The 20,142-nt window shown below is 50.6% G+C and overlaps 1 protein-coding gene across 1 annotated transcript in view; it reads left to right on the top strand.

The window, feature by feature from the left end:
- The window catches only part of JADE2 (jade family PHD finger 2), a 71,397-nt gene that overhangs the window by 13,621 nt on the left and 37,634 nt on the right, over positions 1-20,142 (top strand). The window contains 1 exon segment of the mRNA XM_071443225.1: positions 3,849-4,006. Coding sequence (XP_071299326.1) covers positions 3,849-4,006 — 158 coding nt within the window.

Consider the following 20,142-nt stretch of genomic DNA (forward strand, 5'->3'; position numbering starts at 1 on the left):
TTTTGAAATTTCATGTTCTTTTTCCCTTTCTTTAAAGCTGACAGTAACAAAGGGAGAGGCTGGCCCTGGGCACTGGTGTGATGCATCCTGAGCATCACTAAACCTCCATGAGGTTCCTGAGCAAGCAGAGGTAATAAAGGAACATCTTGGTTTGGCCTTTCCCATTGCTGGCAGATCGATAGGCAATAACTGAGATCCCATTCAGGGCTGAAAGGGGAGGACAGAGCCTGGCCAGGGCTGTGGTGGTGGAGGGGGGAGCGGCTGCAGGGCAGCAGACAATCTGTCAGCTCCCACGGCCGGGGAGAAACAGTAAACACTCCTATTGAGGGAAAATTGCTTGTTTTCTGGTACCCAACTTTCTCTTCATCGCCAGGTCCTCGGTTCATCAGTGCCCAATTTATCCTTTATTTGGTTTTCATAAATAATTCAGAAGAGTTTGAGTAGAATAATTGAGTCTTTTCCCAACCCTAATCCCAGACAATTCAAAATAAAAAGACATTTAGATTACAATTTGAGCGTATTAGCTGTTGGGAGATTTCCAGACAACTGATCTGCTTTCCTTTACAGTTTCTGTGCTGTTCTATCATTTCTAAAGTGTTCTGCTTTGATAGTTAATAATTTGAGCATATCCAGTTCTTCATGAAAAGACAGAGGCGTCGCTGTGATAAAGTGCGGGCGCGCGTGCTGCCGTCGGATGGGTGAGCTTATCTGTTTTCCAAGAAGGACTAAATAAATGAAGTAGTGAGATTGCAAATCCAGCCTGCAATGTGCCTTATCTTCAGGGAAATAGATACAATCGTGCTTATTTGGCTTAAAATTAAAACTAAGCTTCTATTCTGATGCGAGCTGAAAGGCCAGAAGGGATGAATTTGGGGAAGACTTAATGCAGCAAACCACAGGCTTGGGATCTGCACCAGGCAGAGGGAGGAATTATACTGAGGGCTGGTCCCATGGCTGTGCTCCTCCATCTCCCTCTTCATCAAGAGGAGGAGGGTGATGGGCCAGGATTTTGACACTGTTCTATGGGTGACCAGCCCTGGTGTTACCCAAAGGGACAGGGCTTGTCTCCTCACTGCTGGTGCTGACCTAGCAAAAGAAAATGGTGATTTTTGCTTGGGGTAAGGGTCTGGGAAGGCCACAGCTGCTGTGGGTGGCCAGAGGCCTCAGGGCAGGGTAGTGACATGGCTGGAGCCTCCCAATGGTTGGTTGTCCTGCAAAGGGCAGTCCCACTCCCAGTCCCCCCGCAGTGTTCTCCACTGCTCTGAGCTGGCTGCCAGGTCTGGGCACTGAGGTGGAAGCAGGAGCATGCTGCCATCCTGCCCTGCACTGCCAGCACTGCCCCGAGCAGCCTCCTGCCAGAACTGGGTGTATTTGCCTGCATGAAAGGATGCAACGCTCCTGCACCCCAGAGCATCAAAGGAGGTGTCCTCAGGAGGCAACTGAGCTGGCATTGAGGGAGGAGGGTACTCACATGTCAGCAGGATCCAGTCCAGGTCGTTCAGAAGAGCTTTTGGGTACCCTGCACCTTTAGAACCATTCCTGCTTGCCTTTGCCCACAAATCCCTAGGGATGTGTCTTCAAAACAGTATTTTCTATAACAGTATTGTGCTGTTGCCAGGGTAAGGTTAGATTGAATCTTAGGAAAGAGTTTTTCACTGAAAGGGTGGTTAAGCACTGCCACAGGCTGCCCAGGGCAGTGGTGGAATCACCATCCCTAGAGGGAATTCAAAAGACATGAGTGGATGTGGCTCTTGGGGACATGGTTTAGTGCTGAGCTTGGCACTGCTGGGTTGACAGTTGGACTTGATGATCTTGTAGGGCTTTTCCAGCTTTAATTTAATGATTCTGTGCTTCAGGGATTGTGTGGTGCTGGTGGCCAGAGCAGGGACGTGGCACTGACCCCATGGTGGCCTCAGCCCCGTGTGGTTCAGGCACGGGGAGCATCTCACCCACCCAAGCCAAGAGCTCTGAGGCTTGAGGGATCCCTCAGGTTGGTGTTGTCCTCATTGAAGCTGGGCACTGAACCTGGGTTAAGGAGATGCTGTTGACCCAGGCTGTGACCTGCCAGGGCTGTCAAGAACAGGGTGTATTTCTACCTTTTGTTTTAGAAAACACTCTGCAGTGGGATTCCTGCACTTTTTTGGGTACACAGACCCACACTGGTGAAGGGACTATGATATCTCACATATCCCTTCTCATGTTTAATTAATGCCTGACTTAATATTTTTTTTTAATTTCCCACACTGGCAGTGTGTTAAAAGGTTACTGTGGTGTTTGTAACCATGGGTTTGTAACACATAGAGGCTTAAAGGTTCCTGATCTTTCCCAAACTGAGCTGACTGTAATGTATAGGCTGTTAATTATGTTTGTGGAAGGGTGTGCCAAGACTGTGTCTGACCAACTCAAATCAGGTTTCTATGGACATAGTTAAAAATGTCTCCAAACAGCTGCATCAGGAGGAGAGTACCAATGAAATTCAGAGGTCCCAACATAGCAAAGGTTGTTTATATATTGTATTAACTCTAATTGGGTTAGCAGCTGAGGCTCTGAGGATTAAACAAACTGACCTAAATACTGGTCTCAGTGGTCTTACTTAATGTCTAGTTTCCTGCATTTCAGTCGATTTGGGTTCCCAAATACTCTCCAAAGTGTGTTATCTTTGTGTCAAAAAATGTAAAACTATCCTGTATTATTTCTTGTGATTCTGACAAAGCAATTCTCATTTGGAGAACAGACTGTGAAGAGATTAAACAATATCCAAAGAAAACACCTGATCCTTCCCAGCCTTGTGGAAGGAATGCAGAAGTAGCAGGGATGGAGTGAGATGGTGTCCAGGCAGGATTGCTGGCACTGGCAGTTATTATTCCAGCTAATAGCAGATGGTGGAGAGGAGAAATCATCCATTTTCATTTACAATTTATTTTTGTGCTGCAAGAGGCAGGATTGCTCGAGTCATTGCTGTCAGGCAGCCCTCTGGAAGGAAAACCTTACTTACCGTGAGGGATATTTTTAGAATGAGTTTTTCATCCTTGTGTATTGGGAGAAGATGCTGCAGGGCCACGAGTGAGATGGAGAATGAACCCATTCACTGACTGAAGGACTGGAGGATTTTCCTACAGAAGGGGACCAGTGTTGATCTCACAAGGGGTTTATTGAGTCAGGAAAAATCTGTGTGGATATGTAAGCAGCACCTAGATCACATTTCAGCTGGATAATTTCTGTCTGAAGCTTTTGTCTGTCCCTGTTCAGGACAATGAGGTGATGTGATGGAGGCATGAGGGTGCTTGGGGCAGTGAAGTGACCTGAAGGGGACACAACGGTGCTCAGGATGGTGAAGTGACATGAGGAGGATATGAAGGTGCTTGGGAAAAAGTGGCTGTGTCTTTCCCACATCTTCATTCAAGACAAGAACAACATGTTCTTGTGGCCTGTGAGGGCCAAATGTGGAGAAGCCCAGTTGCTGTACATCCCTTGGCATTTGGAGTAGATTTGAGTGGTTGTGCTGAAACCATCAATCCCCTAAGACAAAGCAGCCTGTTTCTTCAGTTTGAAACTAATTTTTGGTCTGCATCTTGTCCAAGTTCACACCCTGTGGCTGGATTTCCTGTCTGCCCAGTATGGGAGACCTTGAAGGGGTTGCAGCTGCAGGGCTTGGGCTCTTGGCACTGCCTGGCTGGAGGGGAGTCCCTGCCTGTTGCCATGTTCTCCTGCCCAAAACTTGCCCTGCAGGGGCTTAATTTGACACCCTGAAGTTGGTGATGCAGACACCCCCTGTGCTGTGCCTTGGGGGCGTTTTCCCTGGACACCCTCCCTGGACTCTGCACTCAGGATGGTTTGTTCCCATGCAGGTTTTCAGGACGGATCTGATAACAGCCATGAAGATCCCTGACTCCTTCCAGCTGAGTCCTGACGAGTACTACGTGCTGGCTGATCCCTGGAGGCAGGAGTGGGAGAAGGGTGTCCAGGTGCCAGCAAGTGCCGAGGCCATCCCTGAGCCTGTGGTCAGGTGAGTGAGCAGCGTCTCCTCCATCTGGTTCTGTCCATGGGGAACCTGGTCCTGGCTGGGGACCTGTCTGCCTTGGTTCCCTCTGCCTTGGTGGGGTGCACACCATCTGGGAGAGCACATAGAGGTGATGCTCAGGATCCTGGGCTTGCACAGGGATGCTCCCACCACATCCTGAGAAGTCCCTCTCGTGTGCGTGGCTTTTTTTGGGCAGTGGCCAGCTGGGATAGCTCCTTGTTTGCTCTTGGTCAGGAAATTTTAAAAACGACCTGATAAAATTGAAGGAACAATAAAAAAATAACAACAGACAACCATGCAGAATGCCAGCCCGTGCCTGGCTGCTTGATGCTTCTCTGTCGAGGAGCACGTGGTTGTACCGCTGGTATTTCACGGCAGGGGAGCAGGAGTTGGCCCTTAAATTAAAAACTTCCCTCTTTACCATGTTTGTGCAGATTGGAGACGTGCTGGGCATGCTGAGATTCAGGGCTTGGGAAAAGGAGCCCAGCAAACACAGAAGCATCTCCCAAGACCTTGTAGAGACGACGTCTGTCAGCAGAGATCGGGGGCTCATTAGCTATTTTAAAATAGGGAACTGAGGTTTAAAATAGACACTCAAACAGCTGCTCAGGCGAGAAGGAAACATGGGGGAGCTGCTACTCCCTTTGACGTGTGTGGGGGATTATCCCAGGGCAGTGGCCAAAGCTGTGGGGGAAAGGTTGGTGCTGCCAGTGGGGGGAATGGAAAAGGCTAGGAAGGGACCCCAGAACTTGCAGGGCTGGATCTGAAAAGTTGCAGGATCAGACCCAAAACTCCCCAATGGATTTAGAGGAGCTTTGCATCTCTGGTGTGTTCCCTTTGTGACGTGTGACACCGTGTGTGCATCCTGCAGAAACACTCGTGCAGCATCGTGCCAGGGTGATGCTGGGGCTGCTCACGGGAGCGGGGTGGCTGCTGGGGGATGTGTTTTGCCAAGGGATTTGGGCACAGAGCAAAGGCTGGTGGAGGCTCTGCTTGTCCCACAGCAACAGCAGCTGCTGCTGCTGCAGCTGCCGACCCCGCTTCTGAAATAAACTTTTGTGTACGCTCCCCTTCCTCCCCCGGGGAAAACAGAGAAAGAAATGAAACTTTAATGAGTCTGAACACATCAAAAGGGAAGTTGTAAAGGGGGCTGTTGAGTTGATTTAATCCTTGGGAAAAAAAAAAAAAAACACCCAAAAAAAAAGGAGAAGGGAAAGAAAAAAAGCCTGTGTGTGAAATATCTTTTTTTAGTTGTCTTTGATAGCTAACCGCAGTCTGGCCTCGCCAGTGCTCTGCTTCCCAGCTGAGGGCTCGTGCCGGGGCTATTTCCAGCTGAAAAGTGATAGCTTGGCACTGCCTGGGCTGGCAGTGCCCATGTAGAGCTGGGAGTGCTGCTTCCCAGCAGTGGGATTTGGCATCCCAGACCTCTCAGCCAGGGGCTCCTGGGGTGCAGGACAGGCTGGAAATGCACCTCTCTTCTTGTCTCCAAGCCCTTGGGTTTGGGGGTGCTGGAGCAGCTCTGCTGCATGTTCTCATGAGTGGATATTCCTAGAGTGACACCTGGAACAGGTCATTCCCTCCCAGGTCCCCATCCCACTGTCCTGCTCTGGCACCCCCAGCACCATGATGGTGGTGGTGGTGTCCCCCTGTGGTTTCTGGAGGGGACATCCTGGTGCTGCCCACTCACCTTGAGTGGGAAGTTTCCCTTCCAGTGTCAGTTTCTCTTCCAGTGTTATCCTCTGAAGAATTTCCTAATTCTTGGGATTATTTTACTTGTTTGATTATTCTAATTGGCACTTTTCCATAATCCTTGATGAATTGCCTCCTGAAATAGTTCCAGCTCTTTCTTCAGTACCTCAACACTGTTTTTAGTTCAAGCCTTGCTCTACAAAGCGTTTGTTTTATTTTTAAAGCAACAGATATTAGAAAGAAATTCTTCCCTGGGAGAGTGGTGAGGTGCTGGCACAGGTTGCCCAGAGAAGCTGTGGCTGCATCTCTGGAAGAATGTCCAGGCTAGACATGGCTTTGAGCAGCCTGGTCTAGTAGAAAGTGTCCCTGCTCATGGCAGAGTATTGGAACTAGATGACCCCTTTAAAGTCCTTTGTAAGTCAGTAATTCTGAAATCTGTCCCACTCTCTATGACCTCTCAGATACTCATTGCTGACTCCATCACTCCCAGCTCATCCCAGGTGGATTTCTGCATCCCCTCTAGTTTGTGTCACACCCTGCTCATCCCAAACTGCTCCTGGTCTGCTTGGAGATTGTGCTGCTTGCCCACAGCTTCAGCTTCCTCTTCTTTCTTCTGCTCTTGCTCTGTCTTGCACTGTGTCTCAATTGCCTGAACCATCTCTCTCTGCTGGCTGGACAGCAAGCACGGCCTGGAGGGCTTTGTCCTCGGATAGATGCCTGTTTGGGATATTTTGCCTTCCCCAATGTGATGGGAGGGAAATGAAGAGCTCATTTTACAGCAGTGTTAATGGTTGCACCTGGTTTGTAGCCATGATGCACTCCCAGGGGGACAGGCAGTGACACTGCCAGATTTTTTTTTAATCAGGACAGAATGCACGCCAGAAGGCACAGCAGAGATGGTGTGTTCTGCTGAGCAGCTCTCCCTCCCAAAGCATCCCTGCCCTCAAGCTTTTCCCACTTGGGCCACTGATGTGAGAATGGGAGGTGGAAAGGGCAGTGTTGGACTGCCAGGGACAGTGCAGACTGCAGTAATTTTGCTATCTCCAGGGTTAGACAACTCCTTCTTGCGTCTTGCCCTGTTTTGGAGAAATGTCAAATGTTTTTTCACGAGAGATGACTCTATTTCATCTGCCTTAAGAGAGCAGCCTTAAAAAGCCTTACAACTCCATTTACCTCCCCTGTTTAATTGCTCTAATTCACCCCAGTCTCCCTCCCAGGAGCAGCCACCTTGCTGGTCTGGCCTGAGCTGCTGCTTTTGCCCCCCACCCTGTGTCTGCTGCCCCATGGCCTCGGCATCGCTTTCCTCCTTTGCTTCCAAATTTCCTTTTTCCCTACTCAAAAAATTTTGTCTAAACCGAACATCCTCTCTGTGTTAGCTGTGGACAATCCAAATTCCTTTAATCTGCTGAAAAAAGTCCCAGCATTGATGTTTTTTGTGGACTGGAAATGTGGAGCCCAGCGGCTGCTGCTCTTCCTCGCTGACAGCGCTCTGCTTTCCCCATCTCAAGAGGTGTAACAGAGCATCCTGCCCTTAGGGGGGGGATGCCTGTGCTAATCCAGTCCTGATGTTGTCACTTCTGACAGCCACTTCCATGTGGAACTCCTAGGGGGAGGTGAGCAGGCTGGAGAGAAGACAGGAGAGCCCTGAGAACTGGTGAGCAGACAAGCACTGCCTGCAAAATAATAGGCAGCCCATGGTGCTGCTGCTCGGGACTTGGTTCCTGGGCTGAGCCATGGGCAGCCAGCAGATTGTGCTCTGGGATGGGAGCTACTTCCTGCTCCAGAGATGGAGCTTGGTGTCTGAAAGGTGCTGTGAGTTGGAGCAGAGATGGAGCTTGGTGTCTGAAAGGTGCTGTGAATTGGAGCAGAGATGGAGCTGTGTCCCAAAGGTGCTGTGAGTTGGAGCAGAGATGGAGCAGAGATGGAGCTCATTGTCCCAAAGGTGCTGTGAGCTGGAGCAGAGATGGAGCTCATTGTCCCAAAGGTGCTGTGAGCTGGAGCAGAGATGGAGCTCATTGTCCCAAAGGTGCCATGAGCTGGAGCAGAGATGGAGCTCATTGTCCCAAAGGTGCCATGAGCTGGAGCAGAGATTGAGCTCGCTGTCCGAAAGGTGCCGTGCACTCAGCCGCTGCTGCTCTTTTCATCTCCCTCCTGGCTGCTTGGAAACCAGCTCTAGGTTTTGTGCCTCCAAAGCTGAAAATGAGATTTTTAAAACATTTTGTTTTACTGGAGCTGTAAAATGTCAAAAGCTGGGGTAGAGGCAGAAGGCAAGAGCTGTATTTTAAGGAATGCTTTCCTCAGAAAGCATCTGTCTCAAACTGCCTTCACTAAGAGCCACCTTAAACTCCAGGGTCCTTTCTAGGTTAGCACAAATTGCAGTGCAGTTGTGAGGAAAGCAGGGGAGGAAGAGGTGCAGCATATCTTGGCTTGTTGTCTCAGGAGGATGCTGCTGGCAGCCACCTGGATGCCAGGGTCATCAGAGGCAGCACAGGAGATCAGCTGTTTCCTCTCCACGATTACTTCTGGCTCACGGCTATTCAAAAGGGTTTTATTTGAATCTGAGAATTTTATTGGCCTGAGAATTGCCCAGAGCTTGAAGGGCTCCTGTGTGGAGATAAAAGCCACTTCCAGTCAGATGGGAGCTATCAGAGGAGCGAGCAGTCAGGGCAGCTTTCCCTTCCAGCAGGCAGGCTGGCAGCCCCTGCCCTGTGTCTCCTGGTCACCCACCTGCAGTGTGGTGGTGACACTGCATCCCCCTGGTACTGTGCTCCACCTCTGCTAGAGACCATAGTGGAAGGATCTCCACTGGCTTTTTTGGACCAGAGCTGAGCCTTACAGCCCCTGTGTGAACTCTGCAGTTATTTTACACTTGTGTAAACAGAGGCACAGAGATTTCCAGCATGAGGAGATCCAGATGCAAGGTCCCAGTCTGCTGTGGGATGCAGTTGGGTGTTGGAGGCAAAGTTGGCTCATCTCAGCTTCAGGATTAAACAGGGTAAAGTAAGAATAAGAGTTATCAGCAGTTTGGGAGCATCAGGGCTTTGGGTACCTCTCCTGTTGTAAATGGGAAGATGGGAAAAACTCAGATGAGTTTTGTATTCCCAGAGTCACACCATAATAAACCCCAAAGTACATGGACTTTGCTGGTTGATGCGTGCTCATAGGAGGCTGTGGAGCCATTTTTGAGCATTTTTGAGTTGATGTGCCAGGGACCTGGGCTTGTCCCTTCCTACTGGTGGCGATGTGTGTTGAGCTTGCACAGTGCAAGCTCAACACTTCCTAAAGCAGCGGCACCTACGTGGGATTTTATGCACCTGTGCAGGTTTTATTTCCTCCTCTATTTAATGATTTAATGTTCTTGGCATGTGGCTCCTTCCCCAGGCTGACAGGGATGCAAGCAGGATCTCAAGGTGGCTCTTGGATCTCGCATTAAGCCACATTAGTATGTGCTGTAGATTCTGTTTCCTGTGAATTTGCACACAGCGGGAGGACGAGCAGGAAGGCTGCTTCTTGCTGGCAGCCTTCCCAGATATTCTTGGCATTGCAGATCTATACTTGCATCGTCGCTGTGGCCCTGTTTTAACAGAAAACAGAAAGTGCTGTGCTAACAGGAAGGCACAGCCCCGGCGAGCACCGGCGATGGCGGCACCGGCACAAACCGTCTGCCGTGCTGGCACCACGGCCCTGTCCCTGTCCTGTCCTCCCTCAGTCCCCTCTGCCCTTCTCTGATGGCCACACAGAGGTCAGGCAGCTCCTGCTGTGCTCAGGGAACACATCCAGCTGGTGCAGGGCTGGCTGGGTTGGGTGGTGTGGCACTGCCCACTCAGGTTCATCTCCTCCGGGCTGTTCGTTACTGGACTCCCATCAGGAGGTGCCCCCACATGTCCAGGAGTTCCAGCAGCTCTTTCCAAGGGTGTGTATTGCTGGCAGGCTGTGGTTTTGTGATGCCAGTGTCACTGGCAGAGGAGGCACACGGAGCAGGTCTGTCTGTGGGAAGCAGTGCTGGAGATGAGTGTACTGAGGCGGGGAGAGGAATGAACTGGTGCACCAGCAGTGGGTGTAGGACTGGGACACATCCCTGCCCCCATCTGGCACTGAGAAGACACCTCAGCTCCTACTCTCAGGGCTGGGTGCTGCATCCAGAACACCCAGCAAAGGGAGAAAGCCCCTCCAGGAGCAGTCTGTGCTGCAATGTGGAGCATGGTAGCCTGAGGAAAGGTGGCCAGGCTGGCCTGGCAGCAGGGTGGCACGATGCAGATGTCCCAGCTATGCCTGGCCGTCACCTCTCCGTGTCCCCTGGGAGTGCTGGCTGGCAGCCAGGCTGTATCCCTGCAGTCCCAGCCCGGGGAGGGCTCCCCGAGGCTGCCTGCTCAGTGTGTACTCCATGAACCAGCACACTTTGTTCTCAGTGCTCAGATTGGACTTCCTCTCCTCGGTCGGCGACGCAGGCTGGCTGTTGACTCATCAGCTGCTTCCCTTGGGCTTTGCTGCAGAAGGGGCAGGCAGGATTCTGCAGCAGTTTGAGGAGCTTTTGGAGCACAGCTTTTTTTCTTTTAACATAATCCTTTTTTTTTTTCTTTTTTTTTCCCCTGTTTTTTTTCCCCTTCCCTCCAGCTCATCATGAAAAATGTGTGAGTTTGGAGCTTGCAGATGGCATGCTGGCGATTTTACAAAGGGCTATTTCTTGGGTTGGTTATCCCTGTTCTGTGGCTGCCTGCCCTTGAATATGCCTGGGTTCTGGTATGCTCCAGAAATACATGTACACTTCCCTCAGAGACTGTGCTCTGATCAAAAGAAATGAAAATCCCAATTGCCTTAGGCCTAAATGTTTTGATCACAAGCCCTGGGCTATGTGTGGGGAGAGGAAGGCTCCCTGCCTGCCCATTCCTGGGGACCCCCACAGTGACAGCTGGCTGTGGTGAGGATGGGCTGGCCAGTGGCACTGGTCCAGGACTGCAAAATAATCCCAGTGATGTAACATCAGGGAGTTTGGTCTCCAGCCCTGCCACTGGGAAAGGGAGGTTTCCAGTCAGATCTGCTCAGGCATCCCTTGTCCCTGTAGGCAGAGGGGAGGGATGGTCTGTGCACAAGGTGGTCTGTCCTGCCAGGGCTTCAGGTACCTGGTTTAGGGTGGGATGAATCACACCAGGACAGCAGAGGGTCTGGGCCATGCAGAAGGGGGCACTGGTGCTGCAGAGGGGGGCACTGGTGCTTCACAGGGGGGCACTGGTGCTGCACAGGGGGCACTGGTGCTGCAGAGGAGGGCACTGGTACTGCAGAGGAGGGCACTGGTGCTGCACAGGGGGGCACTGGTACTGCAGAGGAGGGCACTGGTGCTGCACAGGGGGGCACTGGTGCTGCACAGGAGGGCACTGGTGCTGCACAGGGGGGCACTGGTGCTGCAGAGGGGGCACTGGTGCTGCACAGGGGGGCACTGGTGCTGCACAAGGGGCACTGGTGCTGCACAGGGGGCACTGGTGCTGCACAGGGGGGCACTGGTGCTGCAGAGGGGGGCACTGGTGCTGCACAAGGGGCACTGGTGCTGCACAGGGTGGCACCGGTGCTGCACAGGGGGCACTGGTGCTGCAGAAGGGGGCACTGGTGCTGCAGAAGGTGGCACTGGTGCTGCAGAGGGGGACACTGGTGCTGCAGAGGGGGGCACTGGTGCTGCACAGGGTGGCACTGGTGCTGCACAGGGGGGCACAGGTGCTGCACAGGGTTGTTGGCTCGTGCCCAGTGCCTGTGAGTGCTTTGCAAAGGAGTGAGTGTGATTTACTCTGCCTGTTACTTGTCATCATTTCTGGTTTACTCTCTGCTTGACAAGTTCTTGTGTGGGCTTTCAGCAAGTCCTCACCTTTATTAGTTTGCTATGGGAAATGTGTTAATCCAGCCTGTTCTTACCTCATTCTGAGCCACTTGGACTTTTATTTTGAATGTTTGCTAATCTTCCCAGTGGATGCCTGTGGTTTATACTGGATCAAGCACACAGAAAGTCAAGTGTACTTCAGCAGCAAATGTATAGCACGAGTGAGCTGGATTTCCTGCTGCTCTGTAACAAGGTTTACAGCTCTTGGGACCAACTCTGGTTTGGTACAGCCTTGGGAGCCTCCACATCTCACTCCATTGCCTCTGCTCTCCATCCAGAACCGTGGATTTATTGTGTAGCCAGGCAAACCCCAGCAGCTCTGACTGCTGGGCTTGCAACCACAGCCCTAATGAAATCACCTCTTAGTGATTTAGTGCACCTTGGGTCCCCTTTGAACAATGCAAGCAACTATTGCTTTTAAGTGCTCTCCAGAGTGATGGGAGGAGAGTGATAGCCCAGCAGCAGGAATAGCTGCTCAGTTCTTGGTGCTGTGAGTAGTCCTGTTGAATTTAGGTGAGGTGTGGCTGGAAAGTTAGCTTCACTATGTTGCCAGACCTTGGGGAGGTGGAGGAGAGCTGTAGGTGGTTATCTCAGTGCACTTGAAGAAGATCTGGAATATCTGATCTAGCTGAAGGTGTCCCTGCTTTTGGCATGGGGCTTGGATTAGGGGACCTTTAAAAGTCTCTGCCAATTCAAACCATTCTGGGGTTTCATGAGGGGCACCCAGACAAGTGTAGCTGCAGGGGATGGTGGAAGAGGCAGGTGGATCCCTCCTTGTTCTCTGGGGTGGGCTGTGAGCTGCCTGGAGTGTCAGAGCTGTTCTCATGTGCTTCAGGGTTCAGTGTCAGTTCAGTGATCCAGAACACATTAAAAGAGTCTGGGTGCTGCCTTTTCAAATTCCTCAAAGCTTTGCTTTCACTGGGCTGGGTTTCTGTAAGGAGATCCATGTGCAGACACGGTGCTGGTGGATGGGAGTTGTTGTCATCTTGTGCCTGTGTCTGTGTTTTGAGCTTTGCCACACTCAGCCGTGTGAGTCACAGTGTAGGGGGATTTGTCCAGTTCTTGGTGTGCTGTGGCTCATGCTCAGAGCATGGCAGGTGCAGAGCCACCACCATTGCTCATGTCTTCTGTTTCTGGTCTCCATTAGTAGGTGGATACAAAGGCAAGTGGAGCTGTTTGCATTACTGAAGTAATTATGGAAACATTATCTGGCTGGGATAATTAATTCCAGATGCTTTAATGTTAGTAGCTTGGCTTAAGTTACATAAAGAAGCAACTTTGTTTTTGTCTTTTTATATCCAGAAAACACACACTCAAGTGTCCCTGGCTTCTCTAGTAGCAATTCCAAGACATATATTGCTTAAATAGAAATGAGCAGGATACTGGCAGCCTGCAGGCTGGGTTGGGAGGAGGTTGCTGTGTGACATGGGTCCCTGAGGGACCATGGGTGGGTCAGTGATGCTCTTGGAAAGGGGGAGAGGAGCACCTGTGGGTGCTGGGGCTGCTCTGCCCTGCTTGCCTGCAGGGTTCTGTGTGAGCATCCTCTGCAGCTGCCCTGGAACTGGAGGCTGCTGTGTTTTGCTGGGTTTCAGAGCCAGGAGAGCAGCACAGGCTGTGTCACCTCCCAGCAGCAGGGAGGGACAGTCCCCCTGCTGCCTTCAACACCACTGTTAGAGCTGAATGGCACAGAGAGAAAAGGGGAAGGGAATATGGAGAAGATCTTTGCACAGCATCAGAAATTATTTGTGCATTTTACTCTCAGCACAGACACTGCTTTTGTCTGGTCTGCCAGAAAAACATCTGTGTTTTGTTGTTCAATCAGCCCACCAGCAAACCACTGCCCAGCCATTGCTGTGTCCCTGCAGCCCTGGTTTTCCTCTCTCAGAAGCTGTGGAGATGAACCCAGCTGTGCTGTGGTGCTCTCCTCTGCCTTGGGAAAGCAGACACTGCCCTGCACCTGAATTCTTCTGTACCAGGTCCCCGCTCCCATCTACATCAAAATGATTCTCTGGGCACTGAATCAGAGTTGCAACTTAAATAATTCATTTGTTGAGCTAAATCTCAGTGAGATTTAGGCTGGAATATAAATGTGAGAAAGACAGGGACATCAACACTGGTCTTCCTCTAGTCTGCTGGGTATCAGGCTTTTTATGTGGTGATAAACAGCTCAGAAATGGAATTGGAAAAGCTGTCTGGGTTTCACAAGATGGCTGTTTAGTGCCTCCTGTTCACTTGTTTTCCTCTTTTTATCACATCAAAGAAGAGTGAATCACTTTCTCCTTAGAGGATTATGTTATTCCAGGGGCCTGGAAGGACCCACTGTGGTTACAGGCTGTTACAGAAGGAGATTTCAGATGGGGAGGGAACAGCTTAGCATTTTTCTTACTGCACCTGTTAATTGTAATTGGGAGCTTCAGCTGCGTTTCTGTAAAACTTCCAGAGCCTGCCTATGTAAATCCTAAACTGCCAGCAGCTTGGGAGGGGCCACCTTACCCCATCCTTAATGTTCTGCATGGAAATGGGAATGGGATTGTCACAGGGGGATTTCCAAGCCCAAAGAGAGAGCCCTTGAATGGTCCTGGAAAGGAATTTGGCTGTGCCCTGTGGAGCTGTGCTGTGCTGCTCAGAGATCAGATGCTCCCCATGGCTCCGGATGCTTTAATAATGAAAATTTCTGATGTTCACTGGGTAGCAACGAGTGTCAGAATCCAGCTGGGAAAGAGCAGCGGCAGCCAAGGGGGGCACCCTGTCCTGGGCTGGTCCCTGCCTGGCAGGGGACAGCAGGGTCCCTGGGACATGCTGGGGTCCCTGAGGCATCCCGGGGTCCCTGGGGCATCCAGCAGGAGCCGGGGAGTGCAGCCTGCACAGGCAGCCAGGCATTGCTGCACAGGAGGCACCCAGCATTACGTCACCTGGAGCTGCACTCACTGGCTGCTGGCACCGAGGGCAGGACGCTGCTGCAAGCAGCATTAACCCCTTCCTGAACATCCTCAGTGCCACTCAGGCAGCACAAAGGGACCTTCCCAGACTGAGCATTAGGCACTGATGTCTGTGCAGTCAGGGGGTGCATTTTGGGCACGGCTGCTCCTGTTCCTGGATGCTCCTGGGGCCAGGTTCAGCTGCTTTGTTCTCTCAGTACAGCAGCAAAAGGCAAATGGAGCTTTGTGGCTGGACTGTGTGTGTAACTGCCTCTGTAGGTTTTTGGGACAGGCACTTAAAGGAAGGTTTGGGTTATAGCAAAGGGCAGTGCCAGCCCAGCCACCCACTGTGCCCATCAGGGCAGTGGGGACAAACTGCTCGTGGCACTGAGCTGTGTGCCACAGCAGGGATGTACACAGGAGGGGCTGATGCTAAGTTCCCCCCATCAGCCTTTTTCACTAGGAATGTGCTTGTTGCAGCCCCTGCCATGAAGTGAGCCTACAAATGGTGCAGAATGGGTGGCAGATGGGGCCATCCAGGCTTCCCTTCATCCATCAGCCATCACAGGTTTCCCTTCCCAGACCAGAGCTTCCCCTTCCCATGGCTGCTCTGTTGATGTATGTTTGCATGATGAACTTGCATGGATTTTCAGAGGCTGTTGCCAAATCTTGAGGGGGTTTTGGCTCCAGCAGCCAATAAGGAAATACTACAAATCATTTATTTTCTGCACAAAGTGATCCCAGCAGTGCCATCTCATTCTTCTCAGGTTCTTGTTTGTTTTAAAGTAAGAGGGTTTGGTGACAGTGCCCTGTTTAGATGCACTGTGTCACCTCTCTCCCTCCCTCTCCAGGACCTCCAGCTGCCTCCAGCATCTCTTCTCCATCCACAGGAGGATGTGTTGACAAACTCTGGGTACCTGTGGTCCCTCTGCAGGGTGCTGGGCTCTGGTGTCAGGTTCCTTATGCCAGGGGTGCCAGCAGGGTGCCCACAGGGCTCTGAACTCTCTGTGCTGGTGACCGGGGTGCTCCAGATGTTACCTGGAGTATCTTCAGCCAAGGAGAGAAGGGGTGAAGTGCACAGGTACCTGTTAGCACCAAGACCTGGGTGAGCCTGAAGCCACTTTTGGGCTCATCCAGCTGCTCAGGCCAGCTTGCTTGCAGGTCTGCACCTCAGGCCAGTTAATTGAAAACCTAAATATATATTATCTTCTTGGCCTTCCCTTTTGTCTTTGAGCCCAGATTTGGGAGTATAGTTTTTGGCTCATGGTTTTATAGCCTTTACTAGAAGCCATAAAAATACAAGAAGTAGGAGTAACATGGTCAGTAAACCTGGGTGTGGGAATGCTGAGGATCACAAACCCTTGTGTGTGGGTTGTGGCTCATTATTGTGACCATCCACCACTATCTCCAACCCTATCCTTCACTCTTATACCCCCAGGCACTTTTTTCTAACTTAAATGCTTAAATTCTGCTCTGCTGTTGAGAGGCAACAGCATGTATAAAATCTGTTAGCTTAAGTTCATAAGAAAGTGGGGCATCCAGTCCAAATGGCCTGCTAGATACTATTTTTAATAAACAGAAAGTGAAAATCACCCCTTTAAATTGCCCTTTTAAAACTGTTGTGTGCCACAGGAGAATTCCCCCATAAGCAGAGCTGGTGGTAGGAGCAGTATCAGCACTGAAGGCTGCTGGCAGAGCTGTCTTTCACTGACTTTCTTAAGCTGACTTATTTATGGACATTGGACAAGACTAATTTAGACTGGAGTGGAGGTAAAGAAAAGATTACTGACTGATGTCTTCGTTGTAATAAAATTAAGTATTTTTAGATGAGAAACACTATGCAGCATTAATTATTTCTGATATATTAAAAGGGAGCATATAGAAAAAAAGCCTTCTCCCTTCAGCCAAGTGAAGCATTCAGTTTACAGAGATGATTAACCATGGGAATTTGCTGAGTATATTTTATTACTGTGTAATCTTCTCCAGGGATAGATGTGATCCTCAAGAGTGTTGGGGTCCACTTACTCCTTTTCCTCAAGTGCCCTTGAGACCCACTTTCAGACTAATGGCCTCAGGTTTGTTGTGATTTTCAGGCTGATCCCGACTTTCAGCCCTTCGTTTAAAGGAGCCTTTGATTGATACAGGATTTTTAAAAAATGCTGTGTCTCTGGATAAATAAAGGAGTAAATGCTCCTCCTGTGTAAGTGAGCTTCTGTGAATGGTCTGGCTCCTGGTGGAGGCTTTGCCTCTGTGATTCTTTGCCTCTGTGATTCTTTGCCATGATGGTGAATTTGGGTGGGTTGGTGGCTCCTGTGCAGACTCCTCCTCATCACCCAGCCTGGGTATTTCTTTGTCCACCAGCAGCAGTTTGGAAACATGGTTTCCCAATGGATTAAGACCTGTTGCTGCACAAAAGGGGAGCCCTGATGACATCCCCAGCTCTTGGAGCCCAGCAGGAGATGCACAGACACTGGTGAGGGCAGCCTCTGTGCCTTGTTCCCTTTTTATTGCTTTGTCTCCACTGCAGTGCTTGGACAGCACAAAGCCTACAACTCTTTGGGCTCCAGTTTCTTGAAGCTACTGGAGGTGAGGAAGGTGCCCAGCTTGGTCTGTTTTCTGTATTGCTGTGAGGCAGGGCTTGGTCTTTTACAAAGGATTGCTCTCTTGTCTTAAACTGTAGGATCTCTTCCTTTCAAAGCTCCTCCTGGCCTAAGGCACTGTCACTGCAGTCACTGATCTTTACATCTCAGCACCAGGAAGGCCTTTGCAGGTGTGTCAGGAAGGAGTAGGCTGCTTTCTAGGAATGTGATTTTATCCACCAAAGCAGATCCAGGAATCAGTGGCAGGCTGTGCATCTCTAGGGCATTGGGATGCCCCATGTGAGCCTCAGCATCTGGCAGCCTCCAGCTCCCCTCAGGGTGGGAGCAGTGTTCATGGGAGCAGGCACAGGCTCTCCTAGGGTTTGCTGAATTGTTTGCAAGCCATAAAACCCTTGTGTTTGACTGAGTGCTGCAGATGAGTCAGGGAGTTGATCTGGACCAGGCTTCCAGCAGGTCTTCATAGGGTTATACAAGTTTCTCACTGTATAAAAAATAATTTAGCAGCTATTTCAGTTTCTTAATTTCTGACCTTCTCTGTTTGCTGCTATTTGAAATGGTGAGAAAATGGCATGAACATGTCTCAGCATCCCCAAGCCTGAATTAACTCCAGGAGATCCCAGCCCATGCTGCCAGACCAGCATGGGGTTATGGGCAGGAAACTTCAAAAGTAAAGTTCAGTGATCCTCTTAGGAAGATACTGTTCATAGTAGTGCTTATTCCTTGTAGGAAAGTGTCTGCTGAGAGCTGCAGCACCTGATCATCCCTCCCTGATCCCTGTGCTCCCAGATGGGGAGAGGCACCTGCCATCACTGCACTGGCATGTTTCAAACCTTTAACAGAGTGCTGGTCAGCTTGTTAGATGTTTGTGTCTTCATTACCTTGATCTTCATCATCAGTGACATGGTGAGAGGCAAAGTGTCCCTCCACAAGTGCCAGTTCCCATTAAACCAAAGCAAACTGCATTTAATTACAGTGTCAGAAAGAGCTGGACACTGAGCACTGGTGGAGCTGCTACCATCAGTGAGCCCCTGAGCTTCCTGTGATCTCTGCATCACCAGGGACTGTGCACATCCAGGACCTGAGAGTCTGAACATGAATCCAGGTTTGAGAGTCTGAACATGAATCCAGGTTTGGGGGTATTGGGAGCACTGGGGAGGTACATGTACATGACTCAAGGGGACAGTCACTTGTCTCCTGTCTCTGAGCATCACGTTCAGCAAAACTTCTCCATGAGGTTCCTGCAGAAAGGAGGTGGAGCTCTGTGCCCAGCTGGGAGGGGATGTGCCCAGGCTCAGGCAGGGGCTGGTCCCACACACCACTCTTGGTGGGCAGTGCTGTATGCACTGTGTGAGGTAACCCCAAGGGGTTGCTCCATGTAGGGGGATAGAATATAAGAAAATAAAGATAGTGTAGAAAATAATCTCACCCCTAAGGAGTTGGAGCTGGGCCAATTATCAAAGATTAGGAACAGGCCTGACCTTAACAGGCCACAGCTGTAACCAGTGAGAAGAAGAGTGCTATAAAAGAGTGGGATGGCTGGGTGAGAAGGGCACTAGAGTCAGTTGGCTGCTTTGTGAAGAAGAAAGAGTCAGTGCTCTGAGGAGATGCCCACAAGAAACACCAAGAAGGTTTGGAACTTTTGTGATAGGAGACAACAGCATGGAACCCCTGTGATGAGATAACAACAGCTCCAGCCACGTCAGCATCCTCATCACACTGAGTGCATTTCAGTGCTCTCAATGCAGTGAGTGACCTGTTCAGGCTACTCCTTTGATAGGTGCACAGAGCATTAATCTTTGCAGGTTTATGCCAGGGTAAAAATAGCAGCTCTTTGCTCCTGCCATCCCGAGCATCCGTGGCTGGCTCGGTGTCAGAGCATCACCTGTTGCAGGGGCTCTTGGGTGAGCAGCTTGTGTAACTTGGCTTAATGAGGGCTTATGGCCCTGACCTCGTGCTGCTCAGGCAGCTCTTCCCAGCAGAAGCTGTCATTGCAGGTGGAGGACTGTTTTTTTCTCTCCTGTACCAAGGCTGTGCCCAGCCTGGCTGCTCCCACACCCAGGTTCTGTCTCTGTGAGGGGTGACCCAGACTTGAGCTCATGGGAAGGAGAGGTTCAGTCTGATGTGAACCAGTGCACATTGCACCAGCAGCTTCTGCTTTACTTTTTTGTTAATAGAATCTTCCAGTGGCTAAAGGGGCTACAAGGAAGGCTGGACAGGGAGTTTTTAGATGGGTATGTAGTGATTAGACAGAGGGGAATAGCTTTGAACTGACAGAGGGCAGATTTAGATTAGATAATAGGAAGAAATTCTTCCTGTGAGGGTGGGGAGGCCCTGGCACAGGGTGCCCAGAGGAGCTGTTGACTGCTCCATCCCTGGAAGTGTCCTAGGCCAGGCTGGATGGGGCTTGGAGCAGCCAGGGCTAGTGGAAGGTGTCCCTGGCCATGGCAGGGAGGGGTGGAACTGGATGATCTTCAAGGTTCCCCCTGAACCCATCTATTGTGTGATTCTCTGATTTTTAAGGGTTTGGGAGCTCCTTAGATGCCAATCCTGAAGCTGTGGCTGGAGCATACCTCTAATGTCTGTGTTAGAGAACTCAGTGAATCCCCAAGTCCTATCCTTGATTACAGTGAGATTGTTCTAAAATGTGGGGACTGAGAGCTGCCCTTCCATGTGGCTCTTTTTGGTTCTTTACCTTAAATTTGGAGCTGTACTCAGGACATTGGGTCACATGTTTATTTTCAATTTACTGGTGGGGAAGGTAAAGCAAAAGGGATAATAAGAACCTATTTCTTGATGTTTCCCTCTCTGTGCCATAAACTGTTGCTTCTCCTGGTGGTGGCTCTGGAAGTACCTCCAGTGTTTGTGACCACAGAGGACAGCAATTAAACTGCATGTCTGGCTCTGTAGGAACTCCAGGTTCATTTTCCTGCCCTGCCACAGATTTCCTTCCCAACCTTGGCAAGGCAGGTGGGGTCTCATTCCCAAGGACAGCTGGGCTCAGGTGTCTCTCCTTGGCACATACAGACCTTGGAGCACCTGGTACCACAG

Source organism: Agelaius tricolor, unplaced genomic scaffold, assembly GCF_023055355.1.
Source record: "Agelaius tricolor isolate 1412-34295 unplaced genomic scaffold, bAgeTri1.0.p SCAF_18, whole genome shotgun sequence".
In the NCBI taxonomy this organism is placed as follows: Eukaryota; Metazoa; Chordata; class Aves; order Passeriformes; family Icteridae; genus Agelaius; species Agelaius tricolor.